The sequence below is a fragment of the Rhinatrema bivittatum genome, chromosome 11, assembly GCF_901001135.1.
Source record: "Rhinatrema bivittatum chromosome 11, aRhiBiv1.1, whole genome shotgun sequence".
Taxonomy (NCBI): domain Eukaryota; kingdom Metazoa; phylum Chordata; class Amphibia; order Gymnophiona; family Rhinatrematidae; genus Rhinatrema; species Rhinatrema bivittatum.
In genome coordinates, this window is record NC_042625.1 from 7,729,701 (window position 1) to 7,754,942 (window position 25,242).

Consider the following 25,242-nt stretch of genomic DNA (forward strand, 5'->3'; position numbering starts at 1 on the left):
AATGTTTCCTTTTCTCTGTCTACAAGCAGGATGAATTAGCTACACAAGTGTGGGATGTCATCCAGCAGCACCAACACAGTCTGAGCTTGGGTTTTCCTGAGCATGCACCGGACTTCTGTGTAGTCACTTCCTCGTGATTTTCCTCAGTCTATTTTTGCCTGTACTATTGCCCGGACGTGGTTTTTTAGTGCTCAGTTTTTTTTCTTACTGTGGAAAATTTCTTCTCTTGTTTTCATTCAAATTCTTTCCTTTTTAACTGTTTCCCTCTGTTCCCCTGTTTAAAAAGTTTGATCTTGCAAGCTGTTAGTTCACCATACTAGTTTTAAAAGGTGCCCCTATGGTTGTAAGATGGCCTCTGAAAACACCTACTTAGAGTGCTACTGCTTTCTGGGTCCAGATCATGATATTCTATATGTCGAGTGAGATGCCAGAGGAGCTTAAAGATGAGATCTCTCATATCCTCTCCTTTGGATTCGCCTATATCTCCAAAGAAAAATGGCCAAGGAGATTTCACAGGCCCGAGCCCCTTCTGCTTCAGGAAAATGACCCTAGGAACTGAGTCCTGCTTCAGGGCCACTGAGAGGGAGACATGCCATTGGAACCATCCTTCAATAAAAGGTTTTATCCTGCAGTATAGTCATCTTTGGCACAGAAAGCAGCTGCTACACAAGTGAATGGCTAGCTGACTATATATCACACTGCTACAGTCTAGCATGATTGCAGTTAAATATAATAAAAGCACATAAAGTCAGAGCAATGGCAACATCAGTGGTCCACCTCTGCTCACTCTGCATTGAAGTGTGTAAAACTCCAACATGGTTGTCCATTCATACATTTCCATCCCTACTGTTGTCTAGACCAGTGGTTCTCAACCTTTTTTCTGTCTGGAAATACTTGACAGATGGTTCTCACATGCGTGACACACTGAACACATGACCATCATGGGCCTAAATGTAAACATATACTCAGTATCTACAGGATCCACCCTAACCCCCCAACAATGGCTACAGAACAGAACTAGGACATTCCCCGTTCAATTTACCATACAAAAAAGATATTTCTGGTGTCTTCTCAGAAATATACACTCTCTCCTACCAGGTGCAATAGCCCTCCTTATGAAAAAACAGTAATTTACTACCAATGCATGTTCTATTGAGAAAACACAACAAATAATATTGATACAAATGCCTACATGCTAGTAAAATACTTCACCTCTGTCACACACATAGAATCAACCTTCACCAAGTACAGAAAGACCACAAATTACAAATATGGAAACAGAAACTGGAATGGAAACCCAAAAAAGCCACTCTGCATTCTGTGCAAAACAGAATTCCCTGTACGTACCAGGATCAGTCCAGACTGGGTTATGCCTCCCTTCCAGCAGATGGAATCAGAGAGAAGCTGAAAAACACCCCCTAGGTTAACCTGATGTGCCACCTGCGATCCCGCAGTATTCTCTGGCTCCAGCAGATGAGAGGATGGCATAACCTGCGGTCCTGATCATTATTAGTATTTAATGATTCTCGAATAGTTATTAGGCACAATTAGTGTCTACCCTTATTCCTCTGGCTAGATCAACTTACTGTAAGTTTAAAAAAAACAAAACTTTTGTCATCGTTTTGAACTCCCTCCAGGCAGGCAAAGCTAGGCAGTGCCTACAGCCTCTGTAGCCTGAGAAATTTGCCCTTGCCCGGTGACTAGGGGGGGAGATTTACCGGTAAGCCGGTCCCTCTCCCCCCTCTTCGACAGACCCAGAGGCGTTCTCATTCCTCTGGTAGGTGCTGTAGTTGCAGGGAAGCTGATTCCCCTGCTCGGTGGCTGACTGACACAAAAAAAAAAAGAAAAGAAATCTAACAAGAGAGATTTCTCCCTCACAAGGTAGTTTTTTACTTACTGTCATCAGCCCTAGCCTGCCGCTATTCTCCCGGGCCTCCGGACGGGGTGGAATTCTTCACTCTCCTGCGCTTGTTTTTTTCGGTCGTTTGCCATGCCACACAGGACCCGTTGTGAGGCCTGTGGTGAGCCTTCGTTGCAGCTCTCCCGCAAGGGCCTCTGCTCCCGATGTATTCCAGGGGGCGAGGGGCCCTTGCAGCGGCCAATTTCGCGCCCAAATTTGGCCCTGCCGCGCTCCCGCAGCGCCGGAGCCAGTCAGCCCGTTCAGAGGCAGAAGCCTGCCCCACTCCCGCTCGGCGCAGGAACGGCGGCTCTTGCCTGCTTCAGGTCCCGATCTTTAGGACTCGGAGGGAGGAGATTTCCCTCCGCTTTCCCCGCCTGCTGTGAGCCCACAAAGGCCGCATTTTACACAGCCTGCCTTGACTCCACCTCCAGCTTTGCCTTCGGACCTGGCTCCTCCCGCGGGAGGGGGGGCCTTAAAGCAGCAGCACCCGTTTTCCTCCCAGTTTGTCTTGCTGCTCCACAAGGCATATATGGAGGCTGAGGCTGACTGGGAAGCACAGCCTCCTCCTGCAAAGAATTTCAGGCTGGCGGGGGACCAGGGACCTGTTGGCTTGCGGCTTCCCCGTCCAGTTCCTACCGAGGAGCTACCAGCTCCTGCCATACCCCCGGATCCCGTGATCCCGGACCCCTCCACAGTGGATTTGAGCAATGATGTGGATAGCGCTGCTCCGGTGGAGGGTGATGATCCGCAGATACTCCGCTTATTCAGCAAGGAGGAACTGGACCCTCTAATTCCACATGTACTGCAAGAACTAGATATTCCGGCTCCTGAGCCAGGGATGGATTCTTCCTTGGGCGATCCAGTATTATCCGGTTTATGGTCTCCTCTAACCTTTCCTTTACATCCAAAACTTTTCCATATTATGTCCCGAGAATGGGATGCTCCGGAAGCCTCTTTGCGAGTTAGCAGGGCATTGGAAAAACTTTACCTGCTACCAAATGAGTCCTTGGAGTTCCTCAGGGTTCCTATTTATTTATTTATTTAGTTAGTTATTTAAAAACTCTTCTACACCGTCAAGTTAATTCACTATCACAACGGTTTACAGAAAGGCACAATAAGAAAAAACTATAATTGGTATAGATTACAAATTATACATGTGCCAACATAGAACGGTAACATATTTTAATAAGAAAAGACTGTGTGTTAATTAAGGCTTATATGTCAGTTGAAAAACTGTTAAGCGGTTCAAATCTAGCGTTAATATACAATTGGAGATATTAGAGGAAAAAAAATGATTACTTGGTGCGTTGTCATCTTTCAACTGTTTTTCTCCTCTTTGTCTTTATAGAAAGCTTGTTTAAAAAGCCAGGTTTTCAGACTAGTTTTAAATAGTTCCAAATTTCTCTGCAGCCTTATTTCGAGTGGCATGGAGTTCCATAGAACAGGTCTAGCCAGCGAAGGTGCTCTCTCCCTTACCTGAGTGAGGCATGCTGATTTAACAGAAGGAATAGTTAGTAGTGCTTTATTGGCAGATCTAAGGTTTCTGTGTGGTACATGTACACACATTGCTGTGTTAAGCCAGTCAGCCTTTTCATCATGGATTAGTTTATGAATTATACACAATGCTTTATATTGTATTCTTTGTTCAATTGGAAGCCAGTGTAGTTCAGCAAGTGTACCTGTGATGTGGTCTCTCTTCTTTTTGCCTGTCGAAATTCTAGCAGCGGAATTTTGCAATATTTGGAGTGGTCTAATAGTAACTTGAGGTAGCCCTAATAGCAGAGAGTTACAGTAGTCTGTGCTCGCGAATATCATTGCCTGTAGGACTGTGCGAAAATTATTCAGTGTTAGCAGGGGTTTCAGTCTTCTAAGGACCATTAGTTTGGCATAACCTTCTTTTAATTTCTGTGAAATGTGTTGTTTCATGTTAAGCTCAGGGTCAATTATTACCCCTAGATTCTGTACTTCCCTAGAGTCCTAAGATGGACTCGACAGTCACGGCCATAGCTAAGCACACCATCATTCCGGTGACCGGAGGGGCATCTCTCAAGGATCTCCAGGATAAGAAGCTGGAGGTTTTGCTCAAGCGCATATTTGAGGTTTCAGCGCTTGGGGTGAGGGCAGCCGTCTGTAGCAGCCTTATGCAGAGAGCTACCCTCCGCTGGATTCAACAGTTGCTCACCACTCAGGACCTTCCTCAGGGGGAGGCTGAACAAGCAAACCACATGGAATCGGCGGTTGCCTATACGGCTGATGCTTTGTAAGATCTTCGCACCTTGGCTCGGACTATGTCCTCAGCAGTTTCTGCAAGAAGGCTTCTGTGGCTGACGTTTCTTCCAAATCCCAACTGGGATCCTTTCCTTTCAAAGGGAAACTGTTGTTTGGGGACGAGCTAGAACATCTGGTTAAGAACTTGGGAGAAAACAAAGTCTACAAGTTGCCTGAGGACAAGCCCAGATCGTCTCGTCTTTTTGGCGCGTTCCGAGGTCATTTTCGGGGTCAGCGCCGTTTACATACAAGCAGGGGATCCTCTGTTGCTCCTCGACATACATCAGCGAGGTCTCAGTTCTGGGCTCATTCCTTTCGTGGTAGGCGGCCCCAGCGCGATGGCACATATCATGGTTTCGCTTCCAACAAGTCTTCCCAATGAAGTTGCGTTGACCCATTCTTCCGTTCCGGAGATCGGGGAACGCTTCTCTTAGTGTTTGGGTAATTGCCAGGTTCTTGTGGCCTGGTTTTGGCCTCTGTTGGAAACAGGATGCTGGGCTTGATGGACCCTTGGTCTGACCCAGCATGGCAATTTCTTATGTTCTTATGAGTGGGTCAAGATCACTTCGGATCAGTGGGTCCTCGATATTATAAATCACGGTTACGCTTTGGAATTTGCTCGCCCTCTTCGGGATCTCATCTTGGTGTCCCCTTGCGGGTCTCAGCAAAAAAGGCGGGTAGTTCTTCAAACCCTGTCTCGATTACTGGTCCTGGGGGAGATTGTTTCGGTGCCACAGGCTGAGCATCAGACCGGTCGTTACTCCATTTACTTTGTGGTCCCCAAAAAGGAGGGCTCCTTCCGGCCAATTTGGACTTAGTCAAAAAAGCGTTACGAATACCTCTGTTTCGGATGGAGACTTTGAGATCCGTAATTGCGACCGTCCACAAAAACGAATATTTGGCTTCTTTGGATCTGACGGAAGCTTATCTGCACATAGGAATCCGTGCCCACCATCAGAGGTTTCTGCGGTTCCAGGTCTTAGGAGAACATTATCAGTTTCGCGCCCTTCCCTTCGGACTAGCGACGGCTCCGCGAATTTTCACCAAGGTGATGGTGGTTGTGGCAGTGTGCCTTCGGAGGGAAGGGATTTTAGTTCATCCATACCTGGACGACTGGCTCATCCGAGCGAAGTCGGAGACAGTTTGCAGACTGGCGGTCCAGTCGGTTGTACAACGCTTACAATCCCTAGGCTGGGTCGTCAATTACAACAAGAGCCAGCTGGTGCCGTCTCAGGAGTTGGAATTTCTGGGAGCCTGTTTCAACACATCGCTGTGCAAGGTTTTCCTACCCAGCCTCAGGATGGAGAAGTTGATGTCCCAAGTCAGGCGCCTGTTGGCCCTGCCTTTGCCCACAGTGTGGGACTATTTACAAGTTCTTGGTTCTATGTTGTCAGCTCTGGAGCTGGTTCCTTGGGCCTTTGCTCATATGAGACCTTTACAGAGAGCATTGCTCTCCCGTTGGGATCCCAAATCAGAGGAGTTCCACTTGCCCTTACCCCTGCTGGAACCAGCCAGGGCTAGTCTCGATTGGTGGTTGATTCCGGATCACTTGCTTCAGGGCATGGACTTGGAGAATCCTCAGTGGGCAGTCGTGATGACGGATGCCAGCCTCTCCGGGTGGGGAGCAGTTTGTCAGTCCCGATCAGCACAAGGTCAGTAGACAACTCAGGAAGCCAAGAGGGCCATCAATCGATTGGAAACCAGGGCAGTTCACCTAGCTGTATGCCATTTTCTTCCCCTGGTCAGACACAGGGCAGTACGGATTCTATCCGACAATGCGACCACCGTGGCTTACATAAATCGTCAAGGAGGTACAAAGAGTCAACCAGTCGCCACCGAGGCAGACAGATTGATGGTATGGGCAGAACGCAGTCTGGCCAGTCTTGCAGCGTCTCATATAGCCAGGGTGGACAATGTCCAAGCGGATTTTCTCAGCCGACAACACTTAGATCTCGGCGAATGGGAACTGTCCGCGGATGCGATGGCCCTTGTGATCCGTCGGTGGGGGCTTTCCCAGCTGGATTTGATGGCGACTCGATTGAATGCGAAGGCAGCTCGCTTCTTCAGTCGCAGAAGGGAACACAGGTCCTTCCATGGCCTCCCGACATTCTTCTCTACGTGTTTCCCCCCCATGGCCACTGGTGGGAAACGTTCTACGGCGAATAGAATCTCGCCGAGGACTGGTTCTGGTGACTGGAGTGGCCGCGACGACCATGGTTCGCACACCTGATCAACCTGGCGGTGGAAGGTCCCTTGCGCCTCTGTCATCTGCCAAACCTCCTCCGGCAGGGCCCAGTATTTTTCCATCAGGCCGATAGCTTCTGTCTAGCGGCTTGCCTTATGAGAGGAGACAGTTAACCGCCTCCGGGTAGCCCTTCTTTTTTATTTCCACTCTTCTCCGCGCTCGAAAAACTTCTATGTCTCTTACCTACGTTCGGGTGTGGAAGGTCTTTGATTCTTGGTGCAGTAGGTTTGGTGTGTCCCCACGGCAGACCGCTATTGTCCATATTCTTGCCTTCTTGCAGGACGGTTTAAAGAAAGGTTTGGCATCCAGCTCGCTCCAAGTGCAGGTAGCGGTTTTGGGTTGTTTTCGGAGTAAGGTTGATGGTGTTCCATTGCTACTAACCCAGATGTGGCACGATTCTTGAAGGGGGCCAAACACTTAAAGCCACTAGTACTCGCGATCTGTCCGTCATGGAGTTTAAATTTGGTTCTCCATGGTCTCTGCGCTTCTCCTTTTGAGCCTTTAAAGAGGGATACGCTTAAGATGGTTTTTCTCGTGGCTATCTGTTCGGCTAGATGGGTTTCGGAGCTTCAAGCGTGGTCTTGTAGAGAGCCTTTTCTGCGCATCTCTGACTCTGGGGTTTCACTTCAGACAGTGCCTTCCTTCCTACCGAAAGTAGTATCGGCTTTTCATGTCAACCAGTCAGTTGAGTTACCGGCATTCTCAGATGAGGATAGGAATTCCCCTGAAGCTCAGGATCTGAGGAGATTGGACGTCCGCAGAGTCCTCTTGCGGTACTTGGAGATAACTAATCCTTTTCAATTGTCTGATCTTCTTTTTGTCTTGTGGAGCTGTCCTAAGAAAGGGACTAAGGCTTCTAAAACTACTATTGCCTGCTGGTTGAAAGACGCTATTGCTTCAACTTACATATGTCACTGGCAACCAGTACCGGATGGTCTAAAGGCGCATTCCCTTAGGTCACAAGCAGCATCCTGGGCAAAAAGCCAATGTGTGTCGCCCCAAGAGATTTGCAGGGCGGCCACTTTGAAATCTTTGCACATGTTTGCTAAGCATTACCGTTTGGATGTCCGGGATCCGAAGGTGGATTCTTTCGGCAGCAGTGTGCTTCAAGCGGGACTCTCAGGGTCCCACCTCTTTTAGGGCAGCTTGGGTACATCCCAGCAGTCTGGACTTTTCCTGGTACGTACAGGGAAAGGAAAATTGGTTCTTACCTGCTTAATTTTCATTCCTGTAGTACCAAGGATCAGTCCAGATGCCCGCCTATATGCAGGAGAGTCCACTCAGCTATTTGTTCCTTTTCTCTTTGCAGATTTTTCGAAGATTGCACACATATACGACATTGTTTTTTGTCCCAAGCTATAGTTTTTTATAAGGTTAATCTTTGGCTTGATCTAGTCATTGGTTGTTAAATTTTACTTCATTCTGCTTTGATATTCATTATATTGAGGGATCGCAGGTTGCACACCAGGTTATTTAGGGGGTGTTTTTCAGCTTTTCTCTGTCTCCATCTGCTGGAAGGGAGGCATAACACAGCAGTCCGGACTGATCCTTGGTACTACAGGAACGAAAATTAGCAGGTAAGAACCAATTTTCCTATATAGCATCTAACAGACTTCCAGGATCTGCAATAATGTACACAAACTAATGCGCACAAAGTAACACCTGCATTATGGAACTCAAACAGTAATAACCCTACCTATGAAAAGGCAGCATTGCAAAAATTACACCAGACCCTAAACACCAATAAACCTCCTATTAGGAAAACAGAATAAGCCAAGCTGCTATAAATCCCTACCAAGAAACTACAAGCTTGCAGAACACCCTTAGCTGGGTCACACACGCAGAACCAGACAGACCCTCACCAAATACAGAATAAAGTGACCATAAAGCTAATGTTTTTGTTTTTGTGTTGTTGCACTGCATACAGAGTTTGGCTTCTTGATGTTTCCAGTTCTGTTTTTGTCTCCAGTTTTCTATTTATACATTCCTTGAGAAATATAAAATAATTCTAAAACTAGAATATAATAAATGTTTCAAAATAACTGATAAATAGAATAACATTCAGTCATTAAAAATTCTCCAAACACCAATAAAATATTTATAAAAGCAGACACATCATATAATACCCAATAATTAAAATGGCAGTCAATCAAGAAAGATAAACTTAAAAAGCCACCTTTACTTACCCTCTCCAGTAACTCTCCTACTCCTTTCCTTTGTAGGCCAATAGCACATACCAGAAGCAGCAAGGGCTGCTGAAGCTCTGTCGTCATGCTCTTCTTTCTTAGGGCCCATGACTAGTCTATTTCACACACACACACACTTTCTCTCTCTCACACACCAGTCATCTCCCTGACCAATCTCTCTCTCTCATACACCAGTCACCTCCTTGACCAATGTCTTTTTCTCTCTCACACACCTACCAGTCACCTCCCTGACCAATCTCTTTCTCTCACACACACATGCACACACCAGTCACCTCTGACCAATCTCTTTCTCACACACACACATTCTCTCATACACTTACACAACATGCTGGCTCACTCTCTCTGTCATTCACCCACCCCCACCGCACATGGCAGCTACAGCACAAGGAAGCCGGTATGCTGCTATTAAAAGCAGAGTCCCGACAAGCTAGAAACTGCAGCAGGAATAACTTCCCTGCCCTGCAGTGGTAAGAAGGCAGCACTCACCTGATTGCTTGTGCTGCTATCACAGCACAGAGCAGTCAGCCTAGAATGTAATTTTATGTTTTTTCTTCACCCCAGCCTTTTATTTTTTTTTTGCAGTTTATTATAATTTTTATGTTTTCTTGCTGGTGTCACGCTGGCAAGAGAAGGGGAGGTCGGTGGGGGCGGGCAGCAGCACTAGCTCCTAGCAAAGATCTTCAGCTCCGGGCAGCCGATGGACGGCTTTCCCCAACAGCCGCACGGCAGGAAATCCTGGCAGCCACATTCTCAGCTGACTGCTCTGGGTCAGGATGATCGCAGCACAGGCAAACTGTTGAGTGTAGCAAGGCTGGGGAAAGTCTTGGGATGTGATTGCCTTTTCTTCTTACCGCGTGCCCGGTAAACATCACTTCCTCTTCCAGGCCACAGGAGCGGGAAGAAGAAAAGGTCATGTTCACCAACACTGCTGCTGTTCCCCCTCGGGGCTTGAATGTGCTGATAGCCCGAGCAGGAACAGCAGCAGCGTTTGTCTCGCTGAGGTGAAAGGGGGGGAAGAGCAGCAAGTGCGCGACACACCTGCCGGTGCTTTGCGACACACTGGTTGAGAATCACTGGTCTAGACGGTATGTTTGGGCAAGCTACACTTCAAGGATTTTTCAATTAATCAGTTCCTCCACCATACTACTCTCTAGTGCAGTGGTTCTCAGCCTTTTTTTGGCCAGGATACACCTGACAGATGGTTCTCACATGCGTGACACACTGAACATGTGACCGTCATGGGGCTATATGTAACATACAGTCTGCGTCCACGGGAACCCCCTTGACCTCCAACAATGGATGCAGAGCAGAACTAGGGCATTACCCTTAGAACTCACCATGCAAAAAAAAGATATTCTGGTTCTGATGACATCTCAGTAAAAGCAAAACAAACTCCCTTTTACTACCAGGCACAATAGCCCTCCTTATGAAAAGGCAGTAATTTACCACTAATGCATATCCTTTTGAGAAAACACAACAAATAAGATTGATACAAACGCCTACATGCTAGTAAAATAGCTCACATTGGTCACACACACAGAATCGACCTTCAAGTACAGAAAGACCACAGATTATAAGTATGGAGACAGAAACTGGAATGGAAACCCAAAAAAGCCACTCTGCATGCAGTGCAAACCTGGAGAAATGGAAAGAGAAATATAGCACCTAACACAGTCCCAGGATCTGCAATAATGCACAGAAATTAATCCGCACAAAGTTACACCTGCTTTATGGAACACATAACAACCCTATCTATGAAAAGGCAACACTACAAATATTAAATCGGATCCTAAACACTAATTCACCTCCTACTAAGAAACAGAGCAAGCCAAGCTGCTATAGATCCCCACACAGAAATAATTGTAAAACTATATTAAGAAATGTTCAAAACAGCTGATGAACAGAATAAGGTCAAAGAATTAAAACTCATAAAAATTATTAAAAATTGTCCAAATATCAATAAAATATTTCAAAACAGCAGACACATCACATAATACTCAATAATTAAAATGGCAGTCAATCAAGAAAAATAAACTTAAAATGCCACCTTTACTTACCCTCTCCAGCAACTCTCCTACTCCTTTCCCTTGAAAGCACATACCAGGAGCAGCAGCGGCTGCTGAAGCTTTGTCCTCAATGTCCTCTTCTTTAGGGCCCACAAGTCACTCACACACACACACACCCCCCAATTAAACCCTACGACCAGTCTCTGTCTCACACACAGACACCAGTCACCTCCCTGCCTAATCTTATCTCTCTCTGTCTCACACACACCCGTTTCCTCCCTAACCATTCTCTGTGTGCCACACACACCCCAGTCACCTTCCTGCCCATTTCTGTCTCTCACACACAACCCAATCACTTCCCTGCCAATTCTCTCTCACCACACCCCAGTCACCTCCCTAACCATTCTCTGTATGTCACACATACCCCAATCACTTCCCTGCCAAGTCTCTCTCTCTCACACACACACCCCAATCACTTCCCTGCCAAGTCTCTCTCTCACACACACACACCCCAGTCACCTCCCTGCCAAGTCTGTCTCTCTCACACACACCCCAGTCACCTCCCTGCCCAGACTCTCTCACACACACCCCAGTCACCTTCCTGCCCATTTCTGTCTCTCACACACAACCCAATCACTTCCCTGCCAATTCTCTCTCTCACCACACCCCAGTCACCTCCCTAACCATTCTCTGTATGTCACACACACCCCAATCACTTCCCTGCCAAGTCTCTCTCTCTCACACACACACCCCAATCACTTCCCTGCCAAGTCTCTCTCTCACACACACACACCCCAGTCACCTCCCTGCCAAGTCTGTCTCTCTCACACACACCCCAGTCACCTCCCTGCCCAGACTCTCTCACACACACCCCAGTCACCTCCCTGCCCAGTCTCTGTCTCTCATACACACTTTGCTTGGAGCCCCAATGCTGTGTTCCCCTTTAATTTCGCAGTGGCAGATTTCCCAGGGCTGTCGCTGCCTTCTCAGCCGCACTGAAGCAGCAAACATTTAGTTTAGAAAAATATGCCACAGCGCTCAAGCCTTTCTTCTGGCTGTCTGGTTATCCCTAGGCTCCCGCGGCCCCCCATCTGCTGCTTTTACGGCCGCTGGAAGCTCCAATTGCCCCATCTGTAATCAGCATGGCTGAACGCCACTTTTACTTTAATCGCGGCTTTGCCGCGCTCACTGTTGCACCAGGGGGGAAATCCCCGGAGCAACCGGCCTCTTTGTGCTTGCGACTCACTGCCGCTTTGGGGAATCCCTACTCAATCCCGGTTCCCTGCCGCTTTGGAAGCGGGAAATCCTGGCGTGGCTGACCTCTTTTTTTTGTGGCTCACTGCTGTGTTTAATATCAGCACTTCCACGTGGCGGTCACAGGATCAGGCTTCTTTGCCGCCATGGGCCTGAGACACTCACTCCTCCCAGCCCCCCTCAAACCACCCCACCCCCGGGCTGTGAGATGCCCCCCTTCTTCCTGCCCCACCAGCCAATAAGCGGCTTCCTCCTCCCACTGGCAGGAAAAGGGAGGAGGTTTCCGATTGGCCCGCGGGGGCAGGAAAAAGGGAGGAGGTTTCCCATTGGCCTGCGGGAGCAGGAAGAAGGTAAAGGGAAGTATAACTGGGGCTTTGGGACACCGGGAGCCACGACACACCAGCTGGTGCTTGGCAACACATTGGTGTGTCGCGACCCTGGTTGAGAACCGCTGCTCTAGTGCAACCCTTGGCTATGGGATTTCCCATTTGTGTGGCTGATTTATCTTGCTTGTCAGCAGAGAAAGCAAAGTTGCTTATCTGAGCAGGGATTCTCCTTGAGCAACAGGGATGACTGACACACAAACCTTCCCGTGGAGTTGACTTATAAACAGTGAAATAGACTGAAGGGACTTGTGAAGCAGCAGCTTCACAGGAAGTTCTGCACGTGCTCAGGAAAACCTGTTTGTGCTATTAGATAATGTCATCCAGTTGTGTGTCTGATTTATGTTGCTATCTACAGAGAATCCCCCATAAGTTAAGCAACTTTGTTTTCTGAGTGCTAGATATCTGGATTGTTTCCCAACTATCTGGGGATCTGAGTTGTTGCTTTAAATACCTAGCAACTGGAGACCTGACTGCTGGGTTGTGTTATAGGAAATATTTCTTAATTCTCTGTTCTTGTTGTCTGTTAGATAAAGGCCTGCACGTGGAGGTACGAGTTAATAAGGAGTGGTTCACAGGTCGAGTGACTGCTGTCGAGATGGGAAAGCATGCTGTGCGCTGGAAAGTGAAATTTGATTATGTGCCAACAGACACAACACCTAGAGATCGCTGGTAATGAGAACCACCACTTTTAACCATGGAATATCACCAGTAACTAGAACTACTAACCATTAACTGATCTCTGGTATTCAGAACTACTATTACTAACCACAGAGTACTAGCAATAAGAACCACAGCTAAAACTATCCACTAATTGCCAGTGTACCAAAATAATGGTGAACAAAGAATTAGCTGAAAATAGTTCAGACCATAGGGACATCCTTATATATAATCTGAGAGAAGAAATTATTTCAATATAAATTATAATCATGGTCTCTAGAGTTCTCTCTTTGCAGGGGAGGCCAATCTTTCCATCTTTTCACTAAACTATTACTCTCAACTTTAGTTTAACTATGCCCTCCTCTTCTAGTCATTCTAGCACTATTGTTACTCTCTTATAACCATTGATCTCGCCCTCTGTACATATGTATATAACCCTTTCCTTCCTTACCCTTTCTCTTTCCTTCCCGTTCCAATTTGCTCCCCACCCCTCCTATACCCCCAGTTTTTCGCCTTGATACTAGATTAAGTTATGCAATCACATTTTTTTTTTATTTTTTTTACTCTATATTTCTATCTAATATTCCGTTAATTAAGTTGCTCTTGATATTGTATTTTTACTGTTTTAATTTATTGTGGAATTCAGATATTATTATACTGTTATATGTACACGCAACTGCGTATTTTTGTTCTATGTACACCGACGTGATATCTTTGATGAGCGGCGGTATATAAAAACCAATAAATTAATAAATAATAAATAAATAAATAAAGTGACTGCAAAAATATGTACAATTCAAAATAGTGTCAATTCCCTGTACGTACCAGGATCAGTCCAGGACACCTGGGTTGTGACTCCGCACCAGTAGATGGAGACAGACCAAAACTTGTGGGACTGAGCCATATACGACCCTGTGCCAGTCACAGCCCCTCAGTCTTACTCTGTCTCCAGTAGGTGGTGCAGGTGCAGTCACAGCCCCTGCCTGACCTGATTCTGGTAGTCAGTCAGGGCTGGTTACTTTTAAGTAATTTTTGTTGTTTGAGGTAAACTTAGTTGAGCTTTTTGAAAAAATTTTTTTTTTTTTCTGGTGAGTGAAGTCTGTCCGCCCTGCTTCCCAGGGGGGTTGTGAGGTTCTGAGGGGACCATCCCCCCCTGGTCGAGGCCGCTGCTAGGGTCGAGGACCCGGCTTACCTAGTAGCAGCGTCAGGGGTGACACCGGGGAGCCCGGTTCACTCACCCCTGCAGGAACAGGGCTCCAGAACCAAGGACAGCAACAAGCTTTTGTAAAAAAAAAAAGAAATTTTCTTGTTTTTGTTGTGCCGGCTCTCCGTTTCCTCGCGTCGCCGCTCCGATTTCAGGGGGGGGGGGGCACCGTTAGCAGGAGGGAGGTCGCCGAATTTTGAATTTTAATTTTAGTTTGATTTTCGCCGCGTCTCTCCGCCCTTTTTCGCCGCGATCGCCGGCATGCCACGAGGGTCGTCCTGTCGGGCCTGCGGCTCGGCTCGCGCGCGCAGGCCTTTGCAGTTCCTGTATCTCGGGCGGAGAGGGGGTGTCTGGGGCACCTCGGGGGGCCCAGTCCAGAACCGCGCGATCGCCGCCGGGCGGGGGGGGGGGGGGGCGGCTCAGCTGATAGGCCCCGAGATCTTTTCCCGCTCAGTGCGGGTGTGGCGGCCATTTTAAGCTTCGGCCACGAAATCGCTCGGAATGCAGCAGGTGATACAGCTCTGCCCCCCGCGCTTTCCCCGCATCGGGATCCGGCGGGGGGGGTCCCCACGGAGGGGCTTCGGTCCCCGGGGGATACCGGGGATGATTCATCAGACTCTGGTTCTTTTTCCGCTGACTTTGTGCTTTTGCTGCACAAGGTTCTCAAATACAAGTGCAGCAAGCGCAGCCAAAGGGACGTCGCTGTGGGGGGCACCCGCAGGTCCGCCCCGAAGAAAAGGAAGACTACGGATGTTGCGGAGGGCTCCTGGGAGCCCTCGCGGGGGAAGCATCCCCCGCGTGGGAAGCATCCCCCGCGTGGCGTCCCTCAGGAGTCTGATACGGAAACTTCATCGGCAGTTGACTCAGATTCTCCAGAGGAGCCCCTGATGGGGGCCGCGGAGGCAGCTGCGGACGGTTCCGTCCAGCCCAGTGCGGGCAAAGGGACACTAGCCGTGGAGGGGGATGATCCTAAGGTGGTCCGGCTATTTTGCAGGGAGGAACTGGCCCCACTAATTCCAGCAATTCTTCAGGAACTGGGTATAGAGGCTCCACCGGTGGTGGTCCGTCAAGAGGCCAACATGGATCTGGTTCTTTTAGGTCTCACGGGGCCGGCAGTCGCATTTCCTTTTCACTTTTCGTCGACAGATATCCTGTTCCGAGAATGGGATACGCCGGAGTTAGGATTGAAGGTCAGCAAGGCCATGGACAAACTTTACCCGCTACCAGAGGATGCGCTGGAGCTCCTCCGACTGCCGAAGGTGGATTCCGCAGTCTCTGCGATGACAAAGAGGTCTACCATTCCGGTTACGGGAGCCACGGCTCTCAGGGATATACAGGATAGGAAGCTGGAAGTGCAACTCAAGAAGATTTTTGAGGTGTCTGCCCTGGGGGTGCGGGCCGCCATCTGCACCAACTTCGCTATGCGAGCGAGTTGCGCTGGGCCCAAGTTCTTCAGGCGAACGCGGGTCTGTCGGCGGAAGAGGCATCACAGGCAGATAGGTTGGAGGCGGCAATAGCGTATGGGGCAGATGCTCTCCACGATTTGCTGCGTACATCCGCTAGGTCCATGGTGGCGGCTGTCTCGGCACGTCGCCTGCTGTGGCTGCGCAACTGGGCAGCAGATGGTTCTTCCAAAGCTCATCTTGGGGCACTGCCGTTCAAAGGAAAATTGTTGTTTGGCAAGGAGTTGGATGATTTAATGATTTCTCTGGGAGAGAACAGGGCTTTTAAGCTTCCCGAGGACAGATCCAGGGCACGCTCCTCCTTTCCGGCCAGGTCCCGTTTTCGAGGGCCCAGGAAGTCGCGTCCTCAAAGGTCTACCGGCCCCTCATATAGGTCAGCTTCTTCTCGAAACCCTCAGGGGCAGCAGTCCTTTCGGGGTAAACGCTTCGGTAGACAGGGAGGAGCCCCGTCGGGTACGGGGCCCAAGACTTCACAATGAAACGCGGCCGGCCCATCCCTCACCGCAGCCCCAGCAAGTCGTTCCCAATGTAGGGGCGCGGTTGACCTTGTTCTTCAAGGAATGGGCCAGAATAACATCGGACCAGTGGGTCCTCAACGTGATAAGACACGGCTACGCATTAGATTTTGTTCGTTCCCCAGCGGACAAATTCCTTGTCTCGCCGTGCAAGGCTCCCGAGAAGAAGGCAGCAGTGCTAGGCACCATCCGGCGCTTGGAAAGTTTGGGAGCCATTTCCCCCGTTCCGGTCAGTCAGCACGGCAAAGGACGTTACTCCATTTACTTCATCGTTCCAAAGAAAGACGGCACTTCAAGACCAATCCTGGATCTAAAAGGGGTGAACAGATGCCTGCGCGTGCCTCACTTCAAAATGGAGACTATTCATTTGGTGATCGCCTCGGTGCGTCCAGGAGAGTTCCTGGCCTCCCTAGATCTCACGGAAGCGTACCTTCACGTAGGCATTCAGCCGTCGTTCCAGCGATTCCTAAGGTTCTGCATCCTAGGGCGGCATTACCAATTCTGGGCTCTCCCGTTTGGTCTCGCAACGGCGCCTCGTACATTCACGAAGGTGATGGTCGTGGTGGCGGCGCAGCTACGCCGGGAAGGTTTTCTGGTTCATCCTTACCTGGACGATTGGTTGATTCGGGCGAAGTCCGAGGATCAGTGCCGGCTGGCAGTGGCCAGGGTCCTACAGCTCTTGCAGTCTCTAGGCTGAGTAGTCAATTTCAACAAGAGTCAATTGGTACCCACACAGACCTTGGAATACCTTGGAGCCGTATTCGACACGAAACGGGGCAGGCTGTTCCTATCGCAGGAACGGATGTGCAAACTGCAGTCTCAAGTGAGGCGCTTATTGTCGCTCCGCCGACCACGGGTCTGCGATTACCTGACGGTCCTGGGTTCTATGGCCTCCACCCTCGCGTTGGTTCCCTGGGCGTTCGCTCATCTACGTCCATTGCAGTCGTCCTTACTATCCCGCTGGAAGCCGGTTTCGGAGGAGTTCCACCTTCCACTCCCACTCATGGGACGGGTGAGATCCAGCCTGTCCTGGTGGCTAGATTCCAGTCATCTGACCTGTGGAGTGTCGCTACTAGTGCCCAACTGGACAGTGGTGACCACGGATGCCAGTCTCTCCGGCTGGGGAGCAGTCTGTCTAGGAAGGTCAGTTCAAGGCCTATGGTCAGCGTCTCAAGCCCGGTGGTCTATCAACCGACTAGAGACCAGAGCGGTCCGTCTGGTGCTACAATCCTTCCTACCACTGCTGAGGGGAAGGGCGGTCCGAGTGTTGTTGGACAACGCAACCACCGTGGCCTACATCAGTCGCCAAGGCAGGACGAGAAGCCCACAGGTGGCAGAGGAGGCGCGGCTCTTGATGGCCTGGTCGGAGCTAAATCTCAGCAACATCGCAGCCTCTCACATCGCCGGGGTCGACAACGTTCAGGCGGATTTTCTCAGCCGTCATCATCTGGATCCCGGGGAATGGGAGCTGGTGGACGAAGCGTTTCGCCTCATCTGCAAGACGTGGGGTCTTCCCCACATGGACCTGATGGCCACGTTGCACAATGCGAAGGCTCCGCGATTTTACAGTCGGCGTCGAGAAAGGGGAGCAGAAGGAGTCGACGCGTTGGTGCTTCCCTGGCCGACGGATGTCCTGCTGTACGTTTTTCCCCCGTGGCCGATGATCGGCAAGATTCTCCGGTGCATAGAATTACACCCGTCGAACGTGATCATGGTGGCACCAGAATGGCCGCGCCATCCGTGGTTCGCGGACCTCATTCAGTTGTCGGTGGCGGCTCCCCTTCGTCTCCAGGGGTTCGCGGGGCTCCTCCGTCAGGGCCCCGTCTGTTTGGAGGATGCGGATCACTTCTGTCTCGCGGCATGGCTTTTGAGAGGAATCGGTTTAAGAGAAAAGGTTACTCAGACGCGGTGGTAGCCACGCTGCTGAGGTCCAGGAAGCAGTCTACATCTTTGGCGTATGTCCGGGTCTGGGTGGTCTTTGAGGAATGGTGCGTGAGGCGGGGTGTGGATCCCACGGCCGCTTCGGTATCCGATATTCTGGCTTTTCTCCAGGCTGGTCTGGCCAAAGGCTTAGCATGCAGTTCTCTACGGGTCCAAGTGGCGCTTGGTTGTTTGCGGGGTAAGGTCCGTGGTTACTCCCTGGCTCTTCACCCGGATATCTCCCGTTTCCTTCGGGGGGCTAAGCATCTCCGTCCTCCATTGCGTTTCCCTGTCCATCCTGGAACCTTAATTGGGTTCTTTCCGCCTTATGCTCGGCACCATTTGAGCCCTTGAAGCGTGCAACTCTTAAGGACCTCACGTTGAAGACTGTATTCCTGGTGGCGATTGCCTCGGCACGGCGCGTTTCGGAGTTGCAGGCCCTTTCCTGTAGGGAACCGTTTCTGCATATTTCCGATTCGGGAGTCTCTTTGCGGACGGTCCCTTCCTTTCTACCTAAGGTTGTGTCGGCTTTTCATCTGAATCAGTCAGTTGAGCTGCCCGCTTTTGCAGTCGGGAACTCCTCTGATCCACAAGCAAGGGAATTAAAGAGACTTGATGTGCGAAGATCTCTCCTACGCTACCTGGAGGTCACTAATCCGTTTCGGGTAACAGATCATCTGTTTGTTTTGTTTTCTGGTCCAAAGAAAGGGGCCGCAGCATCCCGCACGACGATCGCCTGTTGGCTCAAGGAGACCATTGGCTCGGCGTACCTGGTGCGGGGTAAACCGCTTCCCGTGGGTCTTAGGGCTCACTCGACTCGTTCTCAGGCTGCGTCTTGGGCGGAAGTTTCTCAGGTGTCGCCTCAAGAGATTTGCAGGGCAGCTACCTGGAAGTCGTTGCATACCTTTATCAGGCATTACCGATTGGATGTCCAGGCTACCGAACCCGGGGGATTTGGAGAGAGGGTACTCCGAGCGGGACTCTCTGCTTCCCACCCTCGGTAAGTTAGCTCTGGTACGTCCCAGGTGTCCTGGACTGATCCTGGTACGTACAGGGAAAGGAAAATTAGTTTCTTACCTGATAATTTTCGTTCCTGTAGTACCAAGGATCAGTCCAGGATCCCGCCCGCAGCGCTGCGTTGAGGTAACGGAGAGTCCGCTCAGCGTTTATTAGATAACCTGGTCGCTTGTTTGGCTCTCCCGGTTGGGGAGTCCAGTTTCTGAAGGGGTTTGGAATTATGTTCCGTTTAATTACAGATATTTTATAGCTAGTTATGTTCTTTTCTCTGGTTGCATTTCTACTTTGACATTACGTAAGACTGAGGGGCTGTGACTGGCACAGGGTCGTATATGGCTCAGTCCCACAAGTTTTGGTCTGTCTCCATCTACTGGTGCGGAGTCACAACTCAGGTGTCCTGGACTGATCCTTGGTACTACAGGAACGAAAACTATCAGGTAAGAAACTAATTTTCCTTTCCCTGTACGTACCAGGATCAGTCCAGACGGTGGGTTATGTCCCCCGTCCAGCAGATGGAGTCAGAACAGACTTCGAAGGGTGTTGGCATAAAAGCCAGAGCACCCTCTGCAGGAGCTCAGTATCTTTCTGACTCCAGCAGATAAGAGTAGGAGAACCCGTTGCTTCCCCAGTGTATTCAGGGATTAAGTTCTTTCATTTCTTCTCTTTCCTTTTACTTCAATTGCAGTTTGGATCAAGTTAGTTTAAAAAAAAAAAAAAGGTGTCCAATTTTTGAGGAGGTGTGGTTTGCAGGCTGAGCTGCCTCTTTCTCTCTCCTCCTCCTTCTCTGGCCTCTGGGGGTAAGTTTGTTTATTTCCCTCCATTCTGGTTCCTTTTTAGGTTTTCTTTTTTAGTCAGCGGCTCCTTTTCTCCGGCGGAATAGGTGGAAGCTGGTGGTGCCAGCCTCTCCACACGGTGCCGACGACTGCCCCACTGCCCCGAGACTAAATCTTCCCCGGGGCCGCTGCAACAGGGAGGGGTGATTCCCCTGCTGCCGTCCAGGGCGTTTGCGAGCAGTGCAGGCTTGTTCTTGGCCCCCCCCCCCCCCCGTGGCACCTCTCCGTCTTCTCAGGGCCCCCCCCCCCCCCCCAGCGGCCATCATGCCTCGGCCGTCCCGGTGCTTGGCCTGTGGCGAGTCAGGGTCGAGGATTTCGCGTGAGGGGATTTGTGCAAGGCGCCTCCCCAGCGGGGAAGGCACCTCGGAGCTGATCAGCACTCTTTCTTTCTCACCCTCAGCGCGGCCCGGGTGGCGCGGGCCGGCCCCTTCGCTACCTTTGGCGGGAACGGCGGCCATTTTGGATTCCCAGCACGGCGATTCTCCAGGGTCAGAGGAGGAGGGAAGGGATTCTCGGGGTTCCTCTCCCCCGAATTTGTCACCGGTAAAGACCCTCCCTGACCAGGGCTCCTCAGCTGCCTCCGTTGTCAGCCCCCCCCCCCCCCCCGCGGGCATGCTGGTTTTTTCGCCGGACTTCATTTTGCTTATGCATAACGCATATTTACAGCAGCTGGAGGCTTCCAGTGTGCCGCCCCCGGGTCCACCCCCCCGCAAAAGCACCACGCTTCATGGCTGCGCCACAGGGTACCCCTGATGTAGCGGGTGAGGTGCCTGGGGCTCTCCGAGGGGCCGCCAGGGTCCATTTTGCCCCTGGGGGGGGGGGCGGGTGCCTCCCTGGATCGGGGGGGATCCCCCTGTCCTGCTGGACACCGCTCATTCAGACGCTCAGCCAGATGGTGATGACCCGCGAGCGCTCCGCATCTTCTGGAGGAAGGAGTTAGACGACCTGATCCCTCAGATCCTCGAGGAACTGGACCTGGACACCCCCCCCCCCCAAGACCCACTGGCTCCGGTTGCCCCAGTCGTCTCTTCGTCTTCCAAGAAGGGGGATCCAGTCCTGGCCGCCTTGCATCCGCTGTCCCGGGCGTTCCCTACGCATGCCTCCTTTTTGCAGCTCCTGGCTAGGGAATGGGACACTCCTGAATCCTCTTTGAAGGTTGGCAGGGCGATGGAAAAGTTGTATCCGCTCCCGGAGGATTTCCTGGAGTTAATCAGGGTGCCGAAGGTGGACTCGGCGGTATCGGCGGTCACCAAGAGGACAACTATCCCGGTTACGGGCGGGACTGCGCTGCAGGACACCCAGGACTCCAAGTTGGAAATCTTCCTTAAGAGAGTTTTTGAAGTCTCTGCTCTAGGTATGCGCGCGGCCATGTGTAGCTCTCTCGCGCAGAGGGCAAGTCTTCGCTGGGTTCAGCAACTTCTTCTCAAGACCTGCCGCCTGAGGAAGCCGCCCAGGCTGATCGTTTGGAGTCCTCCATAGCGTATGGGGCGGATGCCTTGTATGACCTGTTCAGGGTGCTGGCAAGGTCCATGGTTTTGGTAGTCATGGCAAGACGTCTCCTGTGGCTCCATAACTGGGCAGCGGATGCCTCTTCCAAATCAAGCCTGGGCTCTCTCCCCTTCAAGGGCAAGTTCCTTTTTGGTGAGGATCTAGACCAGATCATCAAGTCCTTGGGGGGAGAACGCGGTCCACCGCTTGCCTGAGGACAGACAGCGCACCTCCCGGTCTTTTACCGCCTCTCGGACACGGGCCAAGGCCCAGCGTCGATACCGGAGTTACAGACAGACGGGACCACGGACGCCCTCTTCCAGATCTCAGTCCTGGCCCCGGTCCTTTCGTGGGCGTAGACCCGCTCGGGAGGGGTCGGCCAGGGGAACCCCCCCAAGTCCACTCAATGATGCCAGGCTCGCCCACTCCACCCCCAAGATCGGGGGTCGACTCTCGCACTTCTACGAGGAGTGGGCTCACATCACCTCAGACCAGTGGGTCCTGGATATCCTAAGGAACGGCTACGCCTTGGAGTTTGCCCATCCCCCGAGGGACAGGTTCCTCTTTTCCCCCTGTGGGTCGGACCTCAAGAGATGGAGCGGTACAACAGACTCTGGACCAATTGCAGAATATAGGGGCCATTTCAACCGTCCCCTTTGGCGAGGGGGGCTCGGGCCATTATTCCATCTACTTCGTCGTGCCCAAAAAGGACGGCTCCTACCATCCAATTCTGGACCTCAAGGAGGTCAACAAGTCTCTCTGGGTCCTCCGGTTCCTCATGGAGACGCTACGTTCAGTCATCGCGGCAGTGCATCAGGGGGAGTTCCTCGCCTCTCTGGATTTGACAGAGGCCTATCTCCACATACCCATTCTCCCGGCTCACCGGCGGTTCCTCCGTTTCAAGATCCTGGATCAACACTTTCAGTTCCAGGCTCTCCCCCTTCGGGCTGGCAACCGCTCCGCAAACCTTCATGAAGATCATGGTGGTAGTGGCGGCAGCTCTGAGGAGAGAGGGCATCCTCGTCCACCCCTACTTAGACGACTGGCTGATACGGGCGAAGTCGTTTGTCCAAGGACAGTTGGCAGTCGCCAGGGTGGTTCAACTGCTCCGTTCCCTGGGCTGGGTCGTGAATTTCGCCAAGAGTTCCCTCGTCCCTTCCCAGAACTTGGACTTCTTGGGTGCACGTTTCGATACGCGTCAGGGCAAGGTCTTCTTACGACCGGACAAGGCCCAATCCTTACAGGAACACATACGACGTTTTACTGCATTACCGGAACCCACCTCCTGGGACTATCTTCAGCTTCTGGGCATGATGGCCTCCACCATCGACCTCGTGCCCTGGGCTTTCGCTCACCTCCGTCCCCTCCAGGTGGCTCTGCTTTCCCACTGGAAACCAGCTCGCAAGATTATCAGATGGTGCTCCCTCTCCTGCAGGTTGCCAGGGATAGCCTGCAGTAGTGGTTGGATCCGAGGCATCTAGCCCGAGGCATCTCCCTCGAGGTCCCCAACTGGGTGGTGGTCACCACCGATGCCAGTCTCTCCGGATGGGGGGCAGTATGCGAACGAAGCTCGGCGCAGGGGACGTGGATGAAGACACAAGCGTCGTGGCCGATCAATCGCCTGGAAACCAGGGCAGTGCGTCTGGCGCTCCTACATTTCCTTCCGCTGGTGCGGAATCGAGAGGTGAGAATACTCTCGGACAACGCCACCACTGTAGCGTACATCAACCGCCAGGGAGGCACGAGGAGTCGACATGTATCGCTCGAGACGGCGCGACTGATGGAGTGGGCAGAGATTCACCTATCACGCCTCGCGGCTTCACACATCGCGGGGGTAGACAACATTCAGGCGGACTACCTGAGTCGACAACAGCTAGACCCAGGAGAATGGTCTCTCTCCGAAGCGATGCAGCTTCTTGTCCATCGGTGGGGGTCGCCTCACTTGGACCTGATGGCGACGTCCCTCAACGCCAAGGCCCCCTGCTTCTTCAGCCACAGAAGAGAGCGTGGCGCGGAAGGGGTAGATGCTCTAGTCCTGCCGTGGCCTCGCCATCTTCTTCACTACATCTTCCCTCCCTGGCCGCTGGTGGGCAAAATTCTACGGAGAATAGAACGACATCAGGGGCCTGTTCTCCTGGTGGCTCCAGAGTGGCCCCGTCGACCCTGGTTTGCGGATCTTCTACAGCTAGCGATCGACGGTCCGCTTCGGCTGGGACGTCTTCCTCGTCTGTTCCACCAGGGCCCGGTATTTTTCGAGCAGGCAGAACGCTTCTGTCTTGTGGCCTGGCTTTTGAGCGGCGCAGAGTATACCCTGAGGCGGTAGTCTCGACTCTGCTGAAGGCTCGGAAGTCGTCTACTTCGGTCGCTTATGTGCGAGTCTGGAAGGTTTTTGAGATGTGGTGCTCCAATCATGGCACTCGTCCCACGAAGGCATCAGTCTCTCAGATCCTGCAGTTCCTCCAGGACAGCCTGGATAAGGGTCTCGCCTATAATTCTCTGCGGGTCCAGGTGGTCGCCCTTGGTTCGCTCATACAGTATGGAGAGCATCCTTCTCTTCTGCTCCAGCCTGACATCGCCCGGTTCCTCAAGGGGGTTAAGCACTTGCGACCTCCGGTGAGGGATCCGTGCCCCTCCTGGAGTCTCAACTTGGTTCTTCGAGCGTTGTCAGGGCCTCCTTTCGAGCCTCAGCGCCACGCAACTATTAAGGATCTTACTCTCAAGACCATCTTTCTCGTGGCCATCTGCTCCGCTCGCCGCATCTCGGAACTTCAAGCGTTATCCTGTAGGGAACCCTATCTCCGATTTACGGACTCGGGGGGGGTGGGGGAGGTCCTCCCTCCGCACCTTTCCTTCCTTCTTGCCCAAGGTAGTATCGGCCTTCCACTTGAACCAGACGGTTGAGCTTCCTTCCTTCTCATCCAACGAGCCAAGGTCTCTCCGTCTTTTGGATGTCAAGCGCACGTTGCTCCGCTACTTGGAGGTCACTAACGACTTCCGGGTCTCCGATCATCTGTTCGTGCTCTGGTAGGATCCGAGGAAAGGATCCCAGGCCTCGAAGACGACGATTGGGAGATGGCTAAAGGACGCCATTTCCTCATCTTTCATCGGAGCGGGGCAGATTCCCCCTCGGGGCGTCATAGCTCATTCTATTCGTTCGCAGGCAGCCTCCTGGGCAGAGGTGCGGTCTGTTTTCTCTCAGGAGATCTGTCGAGCGGCAACCTGAAAATCACTGCACACTTTCACGAGACATTATCGTCTACACCTGGCGTTGCCAGACTCTGGACACTTTGGCGACCAGGTCCTCTGAGCAGGGCTTTCAGGGGCCCACCCAGAGTAGGGAAGCTTGGGTACATCCCACCGTCTGGACTGATCCTGGTACGTACAGGGAAAAGAAAATTATTCCTTACCTGCTAATTTTCGTTCCTGTAGTACCAAGGATCAGTCCAGACGCCCACCTCTCTTGGGTTCTTGTTTTGTTTTTTTCTGCTCGGATTTCTATCTTCTCTCTGAAGAATGGTGTGTCTTTTTCGTCCATCACGTCTGTGTCCACAGCTCCTTGCAAGTTGGCAGTCCTTGCCGCACATTGATTTACATGTTGAATTTGTTGTTTAGTATCTGTTAAGGTTAAGTACACTTAAGAACATAAGAAAAAGCCATACTGGGTCAGACCAAGGGTCCATCAAGCCCAGCATCCTGTTTCCAACAGTGGACAATCCAGGCCATAAGAACCTGGCAAGAACCCAAAAACTAAGCCTATTCCATGTTAACATTGCTAATGGCAGTGGCTATTCTCTAAGTGAACTTAATTAATAGCAGGTAATGGACTTCTCCTCCAAGAACTTATCCAATCCTTTTTTAAACACAGCTATACTAACTGCT

The 25,242-nt window shown here is 51.4% G+C and overlaps 1 protein-coding gene across 15 annotated transcripts in view; it reads left to right on the top strand.

Annotated features, from left to right (window-relative positions):
• MORC2 (MORC family CW-type zinc finger 2) overlaps positions 1 to 25,242 on the top strand; it is a 418,351-nt gene that overhangs the window by 377,012 nt on the left and 16,097 nt on the right. For all 15 annotated transcript variants that reach the window (XR_003859131.1, XM_029619027.1, XM_029619026.1 and 12 more), the window contains one exon: positions 12,794 to 12,935. Coding sequence is in view for 14 of the 15 variants with exons in the window: in XM_029619027.1 (XP_029474887.1) it covers positions 12,794 to 12,935 (142 nt within the window). In the remaining variant the exon portion in view is untranslated. The remainder of the gene's footprint in view (positions 1 to 12,793; positions 12,936 to 25,242) is intronic.